Source organism: Galeopterus variegatus, unplaced genomic scaffold, assembly GCF_000696425.1.
Source record: "Galeopterus variegatus unplaced genomic scaffold, G_variegatus-3.0.2 Scaffold3998, whole genome shotgun sequence".
Taxonomy (NCBI): domain Eukaryota; kingdom Metazoa; phylum Chordata; class Mammalia; order Dermoptera; family Cynocephalidae; genus Galeopterus; species Galeopterus variegatus.
Genome location: NW_007730109.1, coordinates 117,394 through 134,815, shown reverse-complemented (window position 1 = coordinate 134,815; position 17,422 = coordinate 117,394). Strand labels below are relative to the sequence as shown.

The 17,422-nt window shown below is 39.5% G+C and overlaps 1 protein-coding gene across 1 annotated transcript in view; it reads right to left on the bottom strand.

Annotated features, from left to right (window-relative positions):
* RBMS1 (RNA binding motif, single stranded interacting protein 1) overlaps positions 1-17,422 on the bottom strand; it is an 89,402-nt gene that overhangs the window by 14,159 nt on the left and 57,821 nt on the right. Inside the window, exons 4-5 of the mRNA XM_008586488.1 lie at positions 15,192-15,349; positions 13,090-13,169 (exon numbers count right to left, since the gene is read on the bottom strand). Of these exons, the coding sequence (XP_008584710.1) occupies positions 13,090-13,169; positions 15,192-15,349 (238 nt within the window). The remainder of the gene's footprint in view (positions 1-13,089; positions 13,170-15,191; positions 15,350-17,422) is intronic.

Sequence of the window (17,422 nt, the reverse complement as noted above, 5' to 3'; positions counted from 1 at the left end):
TGGTTCTCCTTTTTCCTCTCCCTGGTGTGAGCCATTCCACAGGGATGGTTTGCAATGTAAGCTCACTTCTGAAGGACAGCTGCACTATGGGGACGAGGAGCTAAGAGCAGAAATGTTAGGTGTCTAGTGAGGGTATCAGGGAGCCTCAGCCCTGCCATTCACAAAGAGGGCCTTTGTCTTCTGACTCCCTCGGCACCGTCACCACCCTACCCCCGGCACTTTCCTGAACAAGGAACTCCCATTTAAGGCAAACTGGGTGTGATGGAAGATGGGCAGGGGCCAAATCCCAGACTGCAGATGAAGTATATACCATGTGTCTTTTCAAAAAAAGGTGCTGACTTTTGGAAATTTCTACCTTCACCAACAATCACAGAAGGTAAAATAAATGGATGCAATGAAGCAACAGAGCTTTCTAGTCACTGATGGTACTTTTAATTCTACAATTGGATCATTAAAAGACGAAAACAACATCCAAGTAGGAGGGGATAAAGGGCAAACCTTTCTAAGCACAAGAACTTACTTCACACCTGGAACTCTCCTAAATTACTAGTTATCCTCGCCTTTGTGGGCAACTAAAAGAATGCTGCTTAAAATTCCAGTACCGAATGCCCTCAGTGTCCTGGGTCAATATTAAGCATGTGCACGCACACATCTGGAAGGCTGTGGTGCTGTGGGATGCCAACCTGACGTCTAAGGACAAATCAAGAACTCAGAGAGAAGCAAGAACTCATTTTCCACAGATCTAGAGAGGTCCTTAAAACTCAAAGCATGAAATGTTTTCTCCAGTGACATCTGAGGTTGTAAGATTTTGCTTCAACATAATCCTGTAGGGAAAAGAGAGTATAAATTCTGTGGTGCTGACACTTTGTGGGTCTTCACTGAGTGGAGATGCTTTTAATCTAGAGGGTTTATAAACACTAGCTCCTAGACTGAAATTTATCTTTTTTTTTTCCTTAAAGTTTAGTTGGCTCAGTGAGTCATGCAAACTATTTTCCTCCATTAGCATATTTTCCTCCAGAGGAAAAAAGCAACCAGCTTGAACTCATTCTGGAAGTTCACCTCAGGCCACCTGAGAGCAGGCAGGTGTGAATGAAAGCAGTTGAGTAGCAAGACCCTGGTGTGTGCTGAAGCTCAACATGTGCTGAGTGGCCAAATGTCCCTATCTGTGGATAAGTGCTTCCAATACACTTTCATTCATCTAGACTCAGCCCTGTCAAAGAAAAAGAAATCTCAGGCGACAATAAAGCCTGCTAAAAATGTACGATGATGAGGTAAACATCAAGTAAGTCATAACGTTTGCAAATATATCATTTAAAATGAAACAAATGGAAGAGAATGTAGTTGAATCTTTCAAAAAGAATTATATTTACTACATGATTTTATGTTGTCATTAAGATATTTTTTTCCCGTATAATAGCAAAAAGGTTAAGTAGTTAAAACCGTTTATATACTGGCAGGTGTCCCATGTCTTAGGAAAACAAGTTTCTTATTTTGAAGAATTTTAATCAGTAGAAATGACACATTAGTTGCTGGTTCCTTGTTGCAGGGAAATAGGAGTGTCCCAGTATTCCATGTAAAGCAATATAAAATTCTAACAGCTTCTTTCCTCTGTTAAAAGTGTCTTTGGTCTATTTATCAGTAGAAATTTTTATTGAGTATCCACTATGTGTTAGGTAGATAAGACCTGTAAAAGGGATTGAATTGTGTCCCCCCAAAAGTTTAATGTGTTGGAGGCTTGGTCCCCACAATGACAGTGTTAAGAGGGTGGGAAATCCTATTATGGCAAGTGAAAGGTGTAGTCTTGAAGAGGTGATTAGATTGTAGAACCGTGCAGTAGTGAATGGATTAATAATGGTGGTCAGGGGCATGGTTTGGAGAGCTTTAAAAGGAGAGAACAAGAAATGATTTTCTCTCTGCTCCATTATTTTGAAATGTGATACCCTGAATCACTGTAGTCACCACCAGGACAGAGCCCTCAGCAGATCTGTTTCCTGGACTTTGGACTTCCCAGCCTCTGAAATGTAAGTAATAAAATTTTGTTTTCTTACAAATCACTCATTCCAGGTATTTTGTTATAAGCAACAGAAACGGACTAATTTAAGCTGAGAATACAGTGGTGGACAAAATAGAGTCCTTGCCTCCACAGGGCTTGCAGTTTAAGCACATCCGATCTTATGAAAACCCATTTTTAGTCATTAACAGGACAGAGTACTGTTTTTAGAGATACTTTTTTTTTTTTTCCTTTTTGTCTTTTTTTTGTGACCGGTAATGGGATCGCAACCCTCAGTGTCACGCCCGTACCGCGACCGGCAACGGGATTGCAACCCTCGGTGTCGCACCCGGCTCAACCAGTGAGAGGACCGGTCTCTATATGGGATCCGAACCCTCGGCGGGAGCGCCACTGCCGCGCTCCCAAGCGCCGCACTCTACCGAGTGTGCCACCGGGCCGGCCCTAGAGATATTTGTTTTTAATAAATATATTACCCAGAAGCAAAAATACTTATGCAGGCATAGATGTAGTTCTTTGACAATTGCTGCTCCATTTACTTGGATGACATTATGAGAAACAGTTTATCCTTGTAAGTTCTTTACGTATTATTTATTACAAAGATTGTCCATGTGCTCCAGGAAAGCAAATTATGTGAAGATTTAACAAATTTCCATGTATTTTAGGTGGCAAAAGGGCCTGATTTATTGTAATCGACACTTATGTGACATCTCTACCATGATGCTGAGCAACAGTTAGATGATTCAGTTTGATTTTGGGGAAGAAAAAACAAACAAAACACCCAGATCTGTGTTGTGCCCCACTTATTTTTTAAGGGTATGTGAACTTGTTACAAAATGAGAGATCCTCATCTGACTGGCATCACCGTGGCTTCTACCAAACCAGAGGGTAGTCCCTAGTTTGCCATTTGGAGTCTAATTCTCACCCCTAATCAACTGATTTTGCAAAATATGCAGAGTATTCTAGGCAGAATTTCTCCTTAATTAATCATGATCTTTTGGGTATGTAAAGGGTGCAACTCAGACATCTTGTGAGACCTCTCAGGTCAGATTCTCTTCCTCATCATCCAAGGCTATGAAGTTATTTTCTTGTTCATTGGTACCAACAGGAACACGCACCTCCAAAAGCTAGACAACTCTAGTGTTACCTTGAGCATCTGTTAAAAGCCTAGGCAACATAACAAATGCAAACACTGATCTAATACTTTTGGCAATTAAGAGCCATGACTGGGTTCTCCAATGGGCCCTCAACAGAGCTCTGAAAGTGGGATGATCATTTATAAGTGACTGTGTGATACTAACAATCCTTCCTAACAGACTATAAGCCATATGGGTAATGCTCATGATGACTAACTGCACCTTTCCAGCAAGTATTTTCCTCACCTACCTCCTGAAGTTCAAACTCTACAGTGACTTAGGCTCAAATGTCTTTCCTTGATATTCATAGTGGTTGAGTATCCCTTATCTGAAATACTTAGAATGATGTGTTTCAGATTTAGAATTTTTTTGAATTTTGGAATATTTTTAGTATACTTACAAGTTGAACATCCCTAATCCAAAAGTCTGAAACCCAAAACGCTCCAATGAGCATTTCCTTTGGGCATGACCTTTGAGCATCATGTTGGTGCTCAAAAAGTTTCAGATTTTGGAGCATTTCAGATTTTGGATTTTCAGATTAGGGATGCTCAACCTGTACTAAAAATCACTTCTAGAATGCCTGCTTTGAGTAGGCACTGTAGCTCATGATTTGATCTTCTGTAAGTCCTCCTCATTTATCTAAGCACATGGCTCAGAAGACTTGGAGCTCTCTGCAGTTTGTAACAGAAACTTTTCCTCAGTTTGTTCTAAATGAGGTTTTCTCTGTGCTTTTCCCTGTTGGACATCAGCAGCAATAACAGCTGGAGAAATCGCTACTTCCAAACTTCCATTTTTCTAGTTATGTGGTATTTTATCCTAATCAACATTCTCTAAAACGTGAACTGCCCTTAATAGAAGTTTTTCCATCAGTTGTGAAAAACTAGTCCACTCAGCAACTGTAATTAGCTTTCTTTCTGATAATGTTGGTGACTTTCAAAATCCTTCAACTAACAACACACAAGGAACTGAGGCTCTTTTTAAAAAACTTCAACCTAAGGATACAATAAACATTCTCCATTTTTTACGCATACAACATCTTTTCCTGTTTTAGCCCCCTGTTTCTAACCAAATTCTGCTGTTCTACTCAACCACCAGGCAGATCTACAGCTTCTCTTCTTCCTACGACTGTTTTGTTAGGTTTGGTCTCTCCTTTCCTGTCCCTACACAGTTTGAGAAAGTAACATTTGAAATATATTCATGTGTTAGCTTTGTTTCTGCTGGGCTCAAATTTTTATACTTCTTGGATTCTCCTTCACCTCATTTCCCAATCTACCAAAGAAGAGTTATGTATCAGTAAAACAATGATTTAACAATGTTAAAGTCATGTTAAATAGAAAACAAAAGCTCAATACCATCATCACTCCAACATAAATATTTTAATATTCTAATAGATTTACTACTTTTCTAAGTCTATGTAGATACATTTATCTTTACATTTGCAATGATAGGTATTTTTCTTCTACCATTTATATTGTGGGCCTTTTCTTACCTTGTTACAGACTCATTTCTTTAACGGTGACATAGTATTCTATTTGAAAAGGGGTTATAGATAGCTTCTTTATTATTATAACTAACACTGTATGAACATCTGTGTGTGTATCTTATTTATCTTTTTAATCCTGGTGCCAGCTGCTATATTGGTGGTTGTATTTTATGATGATAAGAATACTGGCCCACAGTTAGTCTCCCCAGGCTTGAAATTCAGCTTTGCTACTTACCAGCTAGTTATTCAATGTCTCCGGTTTCACAGTCTGTGAAATGGGGATAACAGTACCAACTTCATAGGATTGTTACAATTAACATAAAAACAGCTCAAGGAATATTAGCTGTTATTATTACTGCTATGACGACAGGGGGAGCTCTCATTTTTGAATTACAGCTCCTCCTCTTGCTGTTGAATTATTAAGATAAATTCTAAGGAGAGGGACTTCTGGTTCAGAAGTTATAAACATTTTTAGGGACTGGCTTGTTTCCACCGGATTCGATTCTGAGTGATTTAACAAGCTGGCTAGGGGCTGCTGCCTTGACTTCTCACAGAATGAAGAAATGTTCAAGTTACAGTTAAGGATGAAGTCACTGACAAATGCCTTTTAGAAAACTGTTTCATAATAACACTCACATCTTCTACCCAGGATTCTTGTGTTTTAATAAGATCTTACTCCACTGTTTATTGTTCTTCACTGGCAGAACCTGAAAGTGAAAGGGTGTAAAACTTTGATTTGTGAGGCCTGCTGTAGGCTGGCTGTGATTGATGATGGTGACAACTGCCTGAAGGCAGCCCATCATAAGCCTGGTGTGGCACTCACAGCATCTGGGGCTAAACACTGGCATATCTCAAGTTGTGGTCCCTTGTTACTTTTTAAAGGCTAGACTTCCCCTCCTTGGTGGAGAATGAGATTGAGTTTGGGATTTGCAAGCCACCCAGGGCTGTTCTGGCATTTTTGCTCTCACGGTGAAGATTCCTCCTGAGAGTGCAGCCCTGGAAGGGTATATCTCACAATGCATGCATTTAGACCCTGTCCTACTGCACATACTGGGCGAGGGAGACATGAGTACATAACAATCCCAAAGGGATGATCACATCGTCCTAAAGGGATTAGGAGCGTTGTGTATGTCTTTAATTATTTCTTTTGTCCTAGAGCTGCCAACATTTTCTGTTTTTACCGAATAACAATGCTTAAGACAAATATTGATGGAACAAAATGGGCAATAAAAACCTCTAAAAAACCCCCAGGCCTTCTACTAGAGTCATAATTTTTCCTCTAAACATTACCTTTTCTGCTTCTTGGCACAGAACAATGCCCTAATAATATTATTATACACAGAGAGTTATGAAATGTGGGTGAGAGCAGGTTTCAATCCCTACAGGGCACACAGAGTAACACAGAAAGCAGATGTAAAGCAAGCTGAAGTCTTTGGATAGAGTCTGCCAGCAGTCACAATATGCACTTCACCGGAGCGCCTCCATGACACAGATGTGACTTTGAGCGATGTGGAAGAATGGATACCAGCACAATATTGAGAATCTAACAGGCACTCACACACCCAGTGATTATACAGTTTAAAAAAAAACTCTCTGCCCTTAGCACACTGGGACTTATTCAGACTCCATTTATGTCATGAAGAGGTCCAGAAAGAGAGATAGGTGATCACATTGTTTTCTGCAGAACACACTGTTGGCCTTTGTCCTTGGGGGGGCTGGAGGGGGAGTGTGTCTGGTCAAGTAGGGTGCCAGAGCTGTTTTCAGCTCTAGGAGAGTTCCAGCTAACATGCCACATACATTAGTCTTCTCAGAGACTGTACTCTCTTCCAGGAAGGTACTGGAAGAGCATTTTCAGACAAATCCCTGAATCATGATCATGTGTTACTGTATTTTTGCCTGGAGTATATCTCCTAATTTGGACATGGGTTCTACATAACTGAAATTTACCATACCTTGTTTCTAACATTCACTGTGTGGAAAACTGCTACCATACTACTTCCCCATGACAGAATTTTTTCTAAGCAAGTATTAGGTAGTTATTGAAAACCTCTATGGAATTCATCTACATTGTCTCACCAAGAAGCCATGGGTTCTTTTACCCTGGTTGGGGACCTTCAAAACGAATGTGACTTACTTCAAACCTGCCAGGACTCAAAACCAGGGTAAATTAAAAAAACAAAAAAACAATGCTCCAATATTTTCAGGGAAAAATGAAAGACTGGGTTTGGAAAGACAGAAGGAAAGGCCTATGAGCACCCCCCCCCCAATAAACTATGAAGTGCATTTAAAGAAGCATCTGCCATAAAAAGAGATAAAGCTTCTTTTAAAATATGGTAACACGAGACACAAAAGCCCAGGATTCTCAAAAAGCATTTCAGAAAACATATTGCATGAAAAATTATGATGTAGTACCTTAGATTTTTACAGAAATATAAACATGTACTATATTAGGTACCATGCCCCAGGCCAGAGTGGGGTATGGCTGGCAAGGGGGGATCCCAGCCACGCTGCCCAGGTATGAAAAGAGTGTGGTGGAAGGGGGACAGTTAGTGTAGGAGAAGGGACAACTCACGTGCACAGCTGATCTCCTTCCACTTAGCCACCCAGAGACTTCCTTGAGAGTGTCACAGTTAAGATGAGTTCACTATTCAGTTTGTTCATTTTCAGAAAGTATCTTTTGGGGATTGTGTCTAATGTGGGTTTCTTTTTGTACTCGACTCCAATGTCACGGGCAAACTGCCAGCCATGCAAGAATCCAAGTACTCTGACAGGAACCATCCAGGATAGTTCTGCTTATGCCAGCTAAATGACTTGCATCATTAAATAAACCATCCTCTGACTGTATTTATGAAATGTTATGTCTGCCTAGCAATAAGCCTACATTACTTAAACATTAAAGTGCAGGCGCATTCAATTTACCTTTGCCTGTCAATATTTTGGTTTGTCATCTGGTTCTACTGATAACCCACGGTGAAAATGATGTTATGGAGTGGCTATCCAGGTAATATGAAAGGAAAGAGCAATATCTAATAAATACACTGGTACTCAAAGATAATTCTGATATCATGTGTACAAGAAAAGAAAAAACAAGTCTAGAGAAATTGAAGAATGTTGCAAATTCTTCCTGGGTTCTCAAGTCTATTGGGAAAAGTTAAATTTGCTGCTACAGTGTTTCTAAGTCGTGCATTGTACATTTCAAATTCATACCTAAAGGCAGTTCAACCTCACTTACATGCAAAAAGCTATCCAAAAAGTCTCTCAAGATAGCCATGATTATTGGGATGAGCTCTACATGAAAAATGCTCTTAGAAACCACTTGGTAACTTCTGTTGGTACAGGTTGATGCACAAGCTTCCTGTGATCAGCACAAAATTAAAAATAAAACAGCTCCTACCCCCAAAGAACTTAACAATCTAGTTGGGAACCAAGACTAATACACAAGAAAGATTATTAAACATTCAAAAATGGTGCAAAATTAAGTACTGATTCAGAACAAAGAGGACAGCTTGACTGCAAAACCATACCCCCGGCAGTGATGCTGTCTATGTAAAAGGAACTCATTTGTTTCCTGTGCCCCATTTATCACTTGGCACAACTTGGAAGAAACTATTCTCCACTAGCTGCAAAGGTGCAGAGGATCCTATAATCATTTACATGTGGTTTGGAAATTACAGTCTTTTAAAATTCTTGAATGGGTGTGACCAATAGTCTGCAAACCCACTTTAAAAAGAACAGTTAAATGACACAGCAATGAAGTCCTTTAGAGAAGAAAGGAAACTGTCCAACTTCAATCTGTGACAACTTCATAGATCTGTGATCTACTTCATTCAGGGAATTGGAATATCTTATCTCAGACTAATACCACAACAAATGTGTCCTGGATATTTTTCCTTCTTGAGCTTTCCTTGCAGCATGCAAAAATAAGTTGAGAAAGTAAAAAGGTCACAAGTAGGTGGATGAGTAGCCCTCCAAAGGGACTAATGCTTGGGTGTCCTGACTTTGCAAAGGATGATACAGGAAAAGCAAAGAAAACAGCAGCTGGGCACAGGTGCTAATCTCACAAGGCCTGATAGGGTAAAGTATACAAAAGGCTCCCGTGTCTGAAATTTCTCCCTTGTTTTTACTTAGGTAGAAGTTAAACTCATTCCTTTTTCTTTTCTTTCAACTCAAGTGTTGTTGATGGGAAAATAGAACTTAAAAAACAAAAAGGAATCGGGAACTCTTCCACTATGCTCCTTGGAATAGCATATCTCCATGTCCTATATTTTATGCACCAAACTTGCGCCTGTGGGCAGTTCAACTTCAGATACAGCCACAGACACAGTGTACTGTCGTCAGGTTTTAGTACTACAAGATCAAGTGTAGCCTGTGGTATTGTACATACTTACAAATTAGTTTCTCTTTGAAATGAAACTCAACCGGATACAGAAAATTAATCTAATCACAATCATCAGTCATCCAGCTAAGGATGGAACCTTGGAGCTATGGCAGAATAAATACTGAACACTAGTTACACATGCACAGCCTTGGAGAAATTGCTCACTTCAATGATTTCTGGCTGGAATTAATCTAACTTCAAAATACCTCAATGCTTTCCTGCCTTTTCTTGTGTGAAAACCTAGAATAAATATTCTATATGGCCTCTGTGCCTGCTTTCTAGAGTCGGACCTGACCTGTCTTTTGTGCTATTTAGTAAGGTTCAACTCACTGGATCTATTTACTTCAGTGTTAGGTATTTTTGCATATAAAATGTGGAAAGATGCCTGGTTCTGCTACCAGGGGGAAACTCTGTGTTTTGCCAAATGGGGCACTCTGCTCTTATTCTTCTGGCTTCTGCTGCAATTGTCCACTTCAGAGACTCCTCCTTTGTTCAGAGATGAGCACAAGTGCCTGCTCCCCAGCATGATTATTTGGGATATATCTTGTTGATATGGCTGATCCACTTAAGAGATTCTGACAAATGGGTGGCCAGGGTAGCACAGTCAAGGACTCCCTCTCGAGACCTGTACCCAACACTAAGTGGGACCCCAACCTTACCCCTAGGGTTTGCTTGGGTAGCAGCAGGAAAGTGGGGCTGTCAGTTAACATGAACGTAAGAATTGACAAACACTTGCTGATCTGGGATACAGATTGGGAAGTCGAAACACAGACCTATTTGCCAGCTAAACATAAGACTAAAATTATAGGGGAGAAAAAATGGAGGAGGGTGTATATGGCTTTTTCTCTTTTTGCCTATTTTAACAATTTCAGTACCCCCCTCCCCCCCCCAGTCAAAGCAAGGTGAGGTGGTTTCTAAATTGTGAAACTTTCTCCTTGCTGGCAGGCAGTACGCTTAGTGCCTGGCTGCAAATCTGAGGACGTTTTCATTTCTTCCCCATATGCTAGCTGCTAGCTTGTAAGGAAGTGGTAGTGTCTTGGTGTTATAGTGTAGTGAAGTTTATTCAAAACCAGTAAATATTTGTTGTTGCTTAGCATGGTTCAAGTGCTGTGATGGGCATGAAAATAAAAAGATGAGAAAATGGTTTTTGTCTTCAAGGAGCATCCAGTTTAGTGGCACTGATATATATATATACGTTAAGTGCTACAATATAGGTGGGTGTCCTCAGTTGCTCTGTAAACAGACTATGAGCCAACTGGGTCACAGGAGGTCCTTGCAGGGAGAAGGCAGGTCTTGAACAGAGTCTTGAAGGGTGGGGAGGAGACAGCCAGTTTAAAGGGAACCACAGGGATCTGAGGCATTGAAAACCACAAGACAGAAAGCAAAGAGAAGTGATGCAACTTGGTATGCTGGGAATACCTCTGTAGTTCAGTGTTGGAAGAGAATAAACAGGAAGAAAGGGAGTGGAGGGAGACAGGACTGAAGCAGGGAAGGGCTCCAATTGGCCTTCAATGTCATTCTAAAAATCCTGGATCTTCTATGGGTAGTGGCAGGGGGTTAGCAATAAAATGACACAGAGGTGTATATTAATCTAAATGTCTCTGGCTGTAGGCAGCGACAATATCTGAGAGGTAAGACTAGATAGGGCAGACAATTGGGAGGCTACTGTGATGGCCTAGGAGAAAGATGATAAGGGATTAAACTAGGTGTGGTAGGAGGAAAAGAAGAGGGTAGATTCCAGAAATAATCAGATAGAAAATGTAAGGATTTGAAGGACTATTTGTATGTGAGAGATGAAAGACCGTGGGTGGGGAGAGCCCAGTCCTGGATTCCTGGCTTGGGTACCTGGGTGAATACTAGTTCCACTAATTATGATAAGGAAAACAAGAGGAGGAGCAGGATGAGATGGGAAGAGAGACAAGTATAGTTTTGGAGAGCATGAATGAAAGGCAATTGAGGCCAGGCAGCCTGAAACTCAGGGGAAAAGCTAGGATGAGAGATAAATGTCTGAGAGTCAACAGAATATTAGTAGCTGAGATCTTGAGTGTGGATGAAATCTATCAGAATTGTGAGCCAGAAATGGAATTCAGGGAAACACCAACAACTAAGAAAGAGTAGACAGAAGATATAAATTCACAAAAGAGAAGAAATTAACACAAGATGGAAAGAAAATAGAGATAGGTGTGACAGAAGTCAAGGGAGGACACATTTCAAGGATCAGTGAGGGACCAACAGTACCAAATACAGCAGACAAAGCATACAGCACGACCGGAGGGTCTCCAGATTAGACAATCAGGAGGTAAGTGTTAAGGGGTGTTCTCTGCCACCACCCCCAGCCAAAAAAAAAAGGTGTGTTAGAGTCCTAACCCCCAGTACCCCACAATGAGCCTTTATTTAGAGATAAAGTCTTCAAAAATAAAATGAGGTCATTAGGGTAGGCCTTAATCCAGTATGACTGATGTCCTCAAGAGAAGGCAAAATCTGGATACAGAGACAGATGCACACAGAGGGAAGCGATGTGAAGAGACACAGGGAGAAGACGGCCACCTACGAGTCAAGGAGGGAGGCCTGGAACAGACATTCCCTTATAGCCGTCAGAAGGAACCAACCTCGTCAACACCTTGATACGTGACTTCTGGCCTCCAGAACTCCAAGACAATAAATTTGTTGTTTAAGCCACTCAGGAAGTAAAGACTGTACTTTAAAAAGTTTACATGAGAAAGAGCTAGAGAGGAATAGAGTGTTCAGTCCAATTTACTTTCAAGACTGCAAACACAAATACCTTTATCTAGAAAATTATCTATTTAAAATTTAAACTTTATTGGCATACAGTAGTTTGTAGTTTTGCTCATTAAATTTTGTTATTTAAAAAATGTCTTTGTAGTTATGTTCATTATTTTATTCCTAGTATTGTCTATGTATTTTCTTCCATTTCCTCACTAGTTAGTCTTGCCAGAGATCTGTTAATTAAAAATAAGAATTTTTGGTTTTGTTGAAAAAAAAAATAATATAAGCAAAAGACAGATTGAAATGATAAGAAAAGGTGGCAATAAGTGGCAGAGCAACGTCCCCATGGGATGGGGTCTCAAGGACAGATTTGAAACCCTTGTCCTTGAGACATTAAGGAAGGAGAGAGGTAAGACGGGATGTGGGTGTAGGACTCTTTGCTGGGACAAAGCAGGAAGTTCACAATGTTTCCACCTGGTGATCTCAACTTTATTCATCAAGTAGGAAGTGAAGTTACCTGCTTAGAGTTAGGGAGGGACTTAGGTAGGGGACTGATCAGGCTGGTGAAAATTGAGAACAGCTGCTGGGGAAGGCTGAGGAAGCTCAGTGAGGACCAGAGGTGCCGAGGGTCTGGTCAAGCTGGAGACAGTTAATTTGTGGTGGTGTCAACCTTTGGCTGCTTGGATATAACTGGAGTAGTGAAGGTGGATTGCTGGAGGAATAATCCAGGTTCAACATTCTGCCAGGCAGGTGTGACCAAGGGATGGGGCATAAGAAAACCAAAGAAACCACTAAGGAAGTAGTTTTAGTGCTCAAAAATGCAGATCAGATTTGGTAGGGATGGGAAACAGGTAAAGAAGGACCAATAAACATTGAAACTGGAAGGATGTCTTTGTGTTTCAGATCAGGTTTCATGGGTGTTGAGTGAGTGCGACCTAGGAATGAAAAGCTCCCGAGGTGTGGTGTTCTTGACAATGACAACACAAGGCAGAGCAAGGGGGGAATGGCTCAAGTGGAGTGGAGAGAAAGGCCAGAGGAGTTGAGGCCCAGGCCCGGCTGGGATGGAAAGACACCATACTCCTCAATGAACGTGACTGCAGGACAGGAGTGTTGCAGATTCTGCAAGGCTTTACAAGTCAGACAGCTCCTTACTGCTGGTGTGCTCCTATTAATATTTAAACATCCAGTGCCTCCCCTGGGAGAGGTGAATTTTAAAGTCTTACTTGTAGATCCACAGCAACAAATTTTAAAGAGCAACATGAGGGCTTTTTATTCTTGATATAAGAGTCATCATGTGCTAAAGATATACAAATATTATACAAAAGACCACTGATAAAATTTTAGGCAAACAACATACCAGAAACTCCTGGTGGTGTCTTAATGAATTTTCCATTAAAATGACCAATAACGGCTTCGCATTTTTCTGTTGATTCCATCCTGTTTATACATAAAAATAGAACACGTAAGTATGTAGAGGTCTCTTAGTTTTCATTCTATTCTGTAAATGCAGATATATTCTTATAGGTTTAATAAAATGAAACCTAACAAAAATGTGAATATGATAAAGAAAAAGAACATTTATTCTATCTTTTCTCAAACTGCTGCTTGTGTACTTCTATAGTAAAATGGTAACTGATAACCTGAGTACATCTGAATCATAAAAGAAAGGAAAAATTATATCCAGAATGTTTAATATCAAGTATATCAAATGTACAATTTTATTCTAATTGTTGGAAAATTGAAATTCTATAGCTTTTTTAGTCATGATACTGAATAAAAAAAATAATAGTTTAAAATACTGTTGTATTTGGTACTTGCTTGAATACTGGTCATTTTAAAGACAGTCTTTCCTTTTATGAATTCACAAAAGGACAGACTAAAAAGTCATGACAACAACTAGTGTCAATTAGAGGCTGTGCCTTGCATGTTTTGATATTCACTTCAGGTTTAAAATTAACTTTGTGGAGTCAATTATGTACCTCTGTGTCTTCTTGGCTCCAAAGGAGTAATTAAAGGCTGGGGCCTAATTTTACAAGTTATTCTATATCTACAGGTGGCTAAAAGCATTTGAGAAACATTTCTGGGAACTTAAATTACTTTGACTTATTTTTCTTTGTTGGAAGCAACACTGAATAATCTACTTGAATTGCACTACACTCCTGGACTACACAGAGAGTTACACCTTAGTTTTAATAGGTAGCAACAGTTTTAAAAACAATAGAAGTATAACTGGGTTTCATCTTTAGACACAGAAATGATACTATTCAATTTGCTTTCAGAGGAACACCTGCAGAGGTGACAAAATGATGCTGGGCCATTCAGTATCTCATCACCTGGATCCCTATAACCAGTGAAGTACACACCAGAGAGATGCTGGCCTTGGTGACTGACTACCAGGAGGATCTTTCAGTTCTATTACAAGATTATTTGGCCTAACAGAAAAAGCAATGAACTAAAAGCCAGAAGAACTAAGTACTAGCCTTTGCTTCATTTCTTGGCAGCTAGGTGACAATGGAAAAGTCTATTTTTTGGCCTCAATTTTCTCATATGTAAAATAGTATGTAATAATAATGCTTTGTTGATATTACAGGTCTGTGGTAAGATGTGAACGTCATTTGTACATGAGAGTAAAATGTCAGCAATTTTTCTTCCAAAATCAAAGTCAATACTTTAAAACATGTAGACATTATCTGTTACTGCACAGTACTAACAGGTTCTAAAGAATGTATCATATATAATCAGATTTTGGATTAGAACTCTACCAAAAACCAAAGCTCTTTTTCTTTTAGAAGCCAAATTAACCAGTACACTGAAGTATCCTTTCTGGGAAAAAAGGGATAAAAATCAGATGGAAGGAATGAAGGTACTTTACTTACATATCGAAAATTTTATTTCTTAAAAAAAAAATTGAAGCAAAGACAGTAATATGTTAATATTTGTTAAATCTGTGTGGTAGACAGGTTCCATATTTTTGTCTTATTTTTCCTGAATATTTGAAATATTTCATTTAAAAACCTAATTCATTCACATTATTGATGAGGAATCAAATTTCCACCTAAGGAGAAAACACTGATTTAGCTATGAAATTTAGGAGTCCAACTGTTATTTAAGAAGTTAGAAGTATCCTGATCTAATTATTCAAAATATTAAGAGCACCCACTTTCAGAACTATTGCTCATGTGATAGTTCCTTGTCATTAGCCACCAAATATTTAGCCACTAAATATTTGCACTAAATATATGCTTAGGTTTAAGAATGTTAATGAACTTCCAAAAGATGTGGAAAATGCAAACCAATATTTCCATGTAATTTAAGTTCATGGTGCAACTGGCTCCCATAACTTAAATCCTCTCTTTAATCCGGGCTTAAATCCTCTCTTCTTGGTCATTTTATTATTTTCTAAGAAAACTTAGCAGAACTATTGCTGTTCACATAATAAAGACAGGGCAGCTTGCTTACCTAGCAAAGCCAACACCACGACTTGTACCACTGGAATCACGCAGTATCCTTGTGGAAATAACTTGTCCAAATGGTTTGAGCATATTTTCAAGTTCTTGCTCATCCATGGACAGTGGCAAATTAGAAATATACAGGTTGGTAGGATCTTGTTCCTGTTGCTAAAACAGAAGAGAAATCGTCCATTAATTTCCAACAGAAGGTGAGATATTTATGTTAACACATCTACTTTTATTTAGCCATTCTCTTTGCTGAAGTCCTTTAAAAGTACTACCTAGTGAGACCATGGGAACTACAGAACACCCAAGTCACCTTGCACACTTGAAAACAGTTTGAAGCTGGGACAATCTGTGCAGGCCAGACCTGATGCTACGGAGCCATCCTTAGTAGATTTGGAAGTGGCACTGCTGGCAGGCACCACTTAGTTGGAGAGGATGCCCTTATGAAACCACTACTCTCAGCTGTTTCCAGTGTTTCCAAAAATAACCAACGTCTCTTCCACTGCTATTTTTAGGAGTCCATTTCAGGCATACTATTGTGCAGGAAGCTATTATGGCTAATAATTCAATGTAGAGATACATGAAGAAGGATTCTGGACTAAGTCATCTAGAGTCCAGTAGGGACTTTGCCCACATTTCCCTTCTCTCATCTATGGCAGAGTCCATACTACTTTTGAGTTGTGATCACCAATGGAAAAAGGAGAGTTCCAAAATTAAACAAAACAAGAAATCTCAAAGCCATATGAAATGATACACTCTGGGCAGAGCAAATTTTAGAATCTTGAAAAGGCTGAACTCAAGAGTAGATGGGGGACGGCAGGTTTGCTAACTCCTCACTATACAAAGAGTGATCCAGGGGTTAGCAGTAATGGAATTACCTAGGAGCTTATTAGAAATGCAGAATCTCAGGCTCCATCCCAGACCTACAGAATCAGATCCTGCATTTTAACAAGATCCCCTGGTGGTTCATATGCAGTGGAAGTTTGAGAAGCAATGCTCTTAGATCATTTCCCACCCACCCCTGCTTTGCTGAGGTAGCATCGGCTAAAACCAAAAACGTACAACTGAATTTTCTGAGAACCAATAACTGCTATGTCTATTTACAAAGAATATGGTATTCAAATCATCAGGGAAAAAGTTTATATGACAACTGGAATATTTTCCAACCAAGTCAAAAATTACCTCTGCAACTGTGAGATTAGAAGAGCCTTAATGGATTTAAAATCAGCCTTTCCCTTGATCTCGTTAACCAACTTTATCTTTACATATTGAAGCATATGACAGCTTATGCTTTTTCTGCAATAACTACTATTAGTAAAGTCATTAGTTGATGCTTTAGCCTTAGGCAACAGAATAGCACACTTGCTATAACTTTCTAGCTTTCTAAAATACACAGTACTTTCAAAATATATGTGAAGCGTTACACATGTTAAATTCATTCAGGTCTCTACTTTCAAATGTACCATAGCATTAACTAAACCTGAAATGAAACTTTTTCTTTCACATAATCTGCAAATAAAAGTGCTATACTTATCTGGTAAGATTTAAAATAACAACCTGGTATCCTAGGGAATGGCAAATGCCCTGGTATCCTAAGAATTAAAGATATCAAAGACCAAGAAACTATGGACAAAAAGAACTGTCCCTACAACTTCCTGGTCCTGATGTGGAGGAAGGCTGCACACAGCCAGGTCAGTCCCAGAGATTTACAGTGGTGGCTCCCAGCCTAGATGCCTCGACTTTCAGGTTGTGTCCAAGAAAAAATATAAAATTTTCAAATGCTCAACAGCAAGTTGAACATGTGTCTCCTCAACCCTTCACAGGCTAACCAAAATGGCACCTATCTTTGCTTTCAGCTGAAATTATGGAAGTTCAGTGTGGTACCGCTGATTATATTACGCTGAGCAAAATCTATTGAAAATTATATAAAGTCTATCTTAATGTCTAAAACTTGGAAAGTGATTTCTTTAATACATGCAGGCTAATAACAGATACAATGTTTCAAAATACAGGGAAAAGCAGTGGAAATGATCTTAGGTACTAAAGTTTTCAAATTCTTCTGAGGTGGGATAACAGATAAAGTCCTATCCCCTTATTTCCACTTCACTCGCTGCCTCTACCAACTCCACCCAGCTAACTGCACGGCTCCTCCATTAGCCATCTCACTATGGTCCTAACCTCCCAAGTCTCTGAAGCTTCTGTGCAGTGCAATACTGTGTTTGTTACTACAGTCTG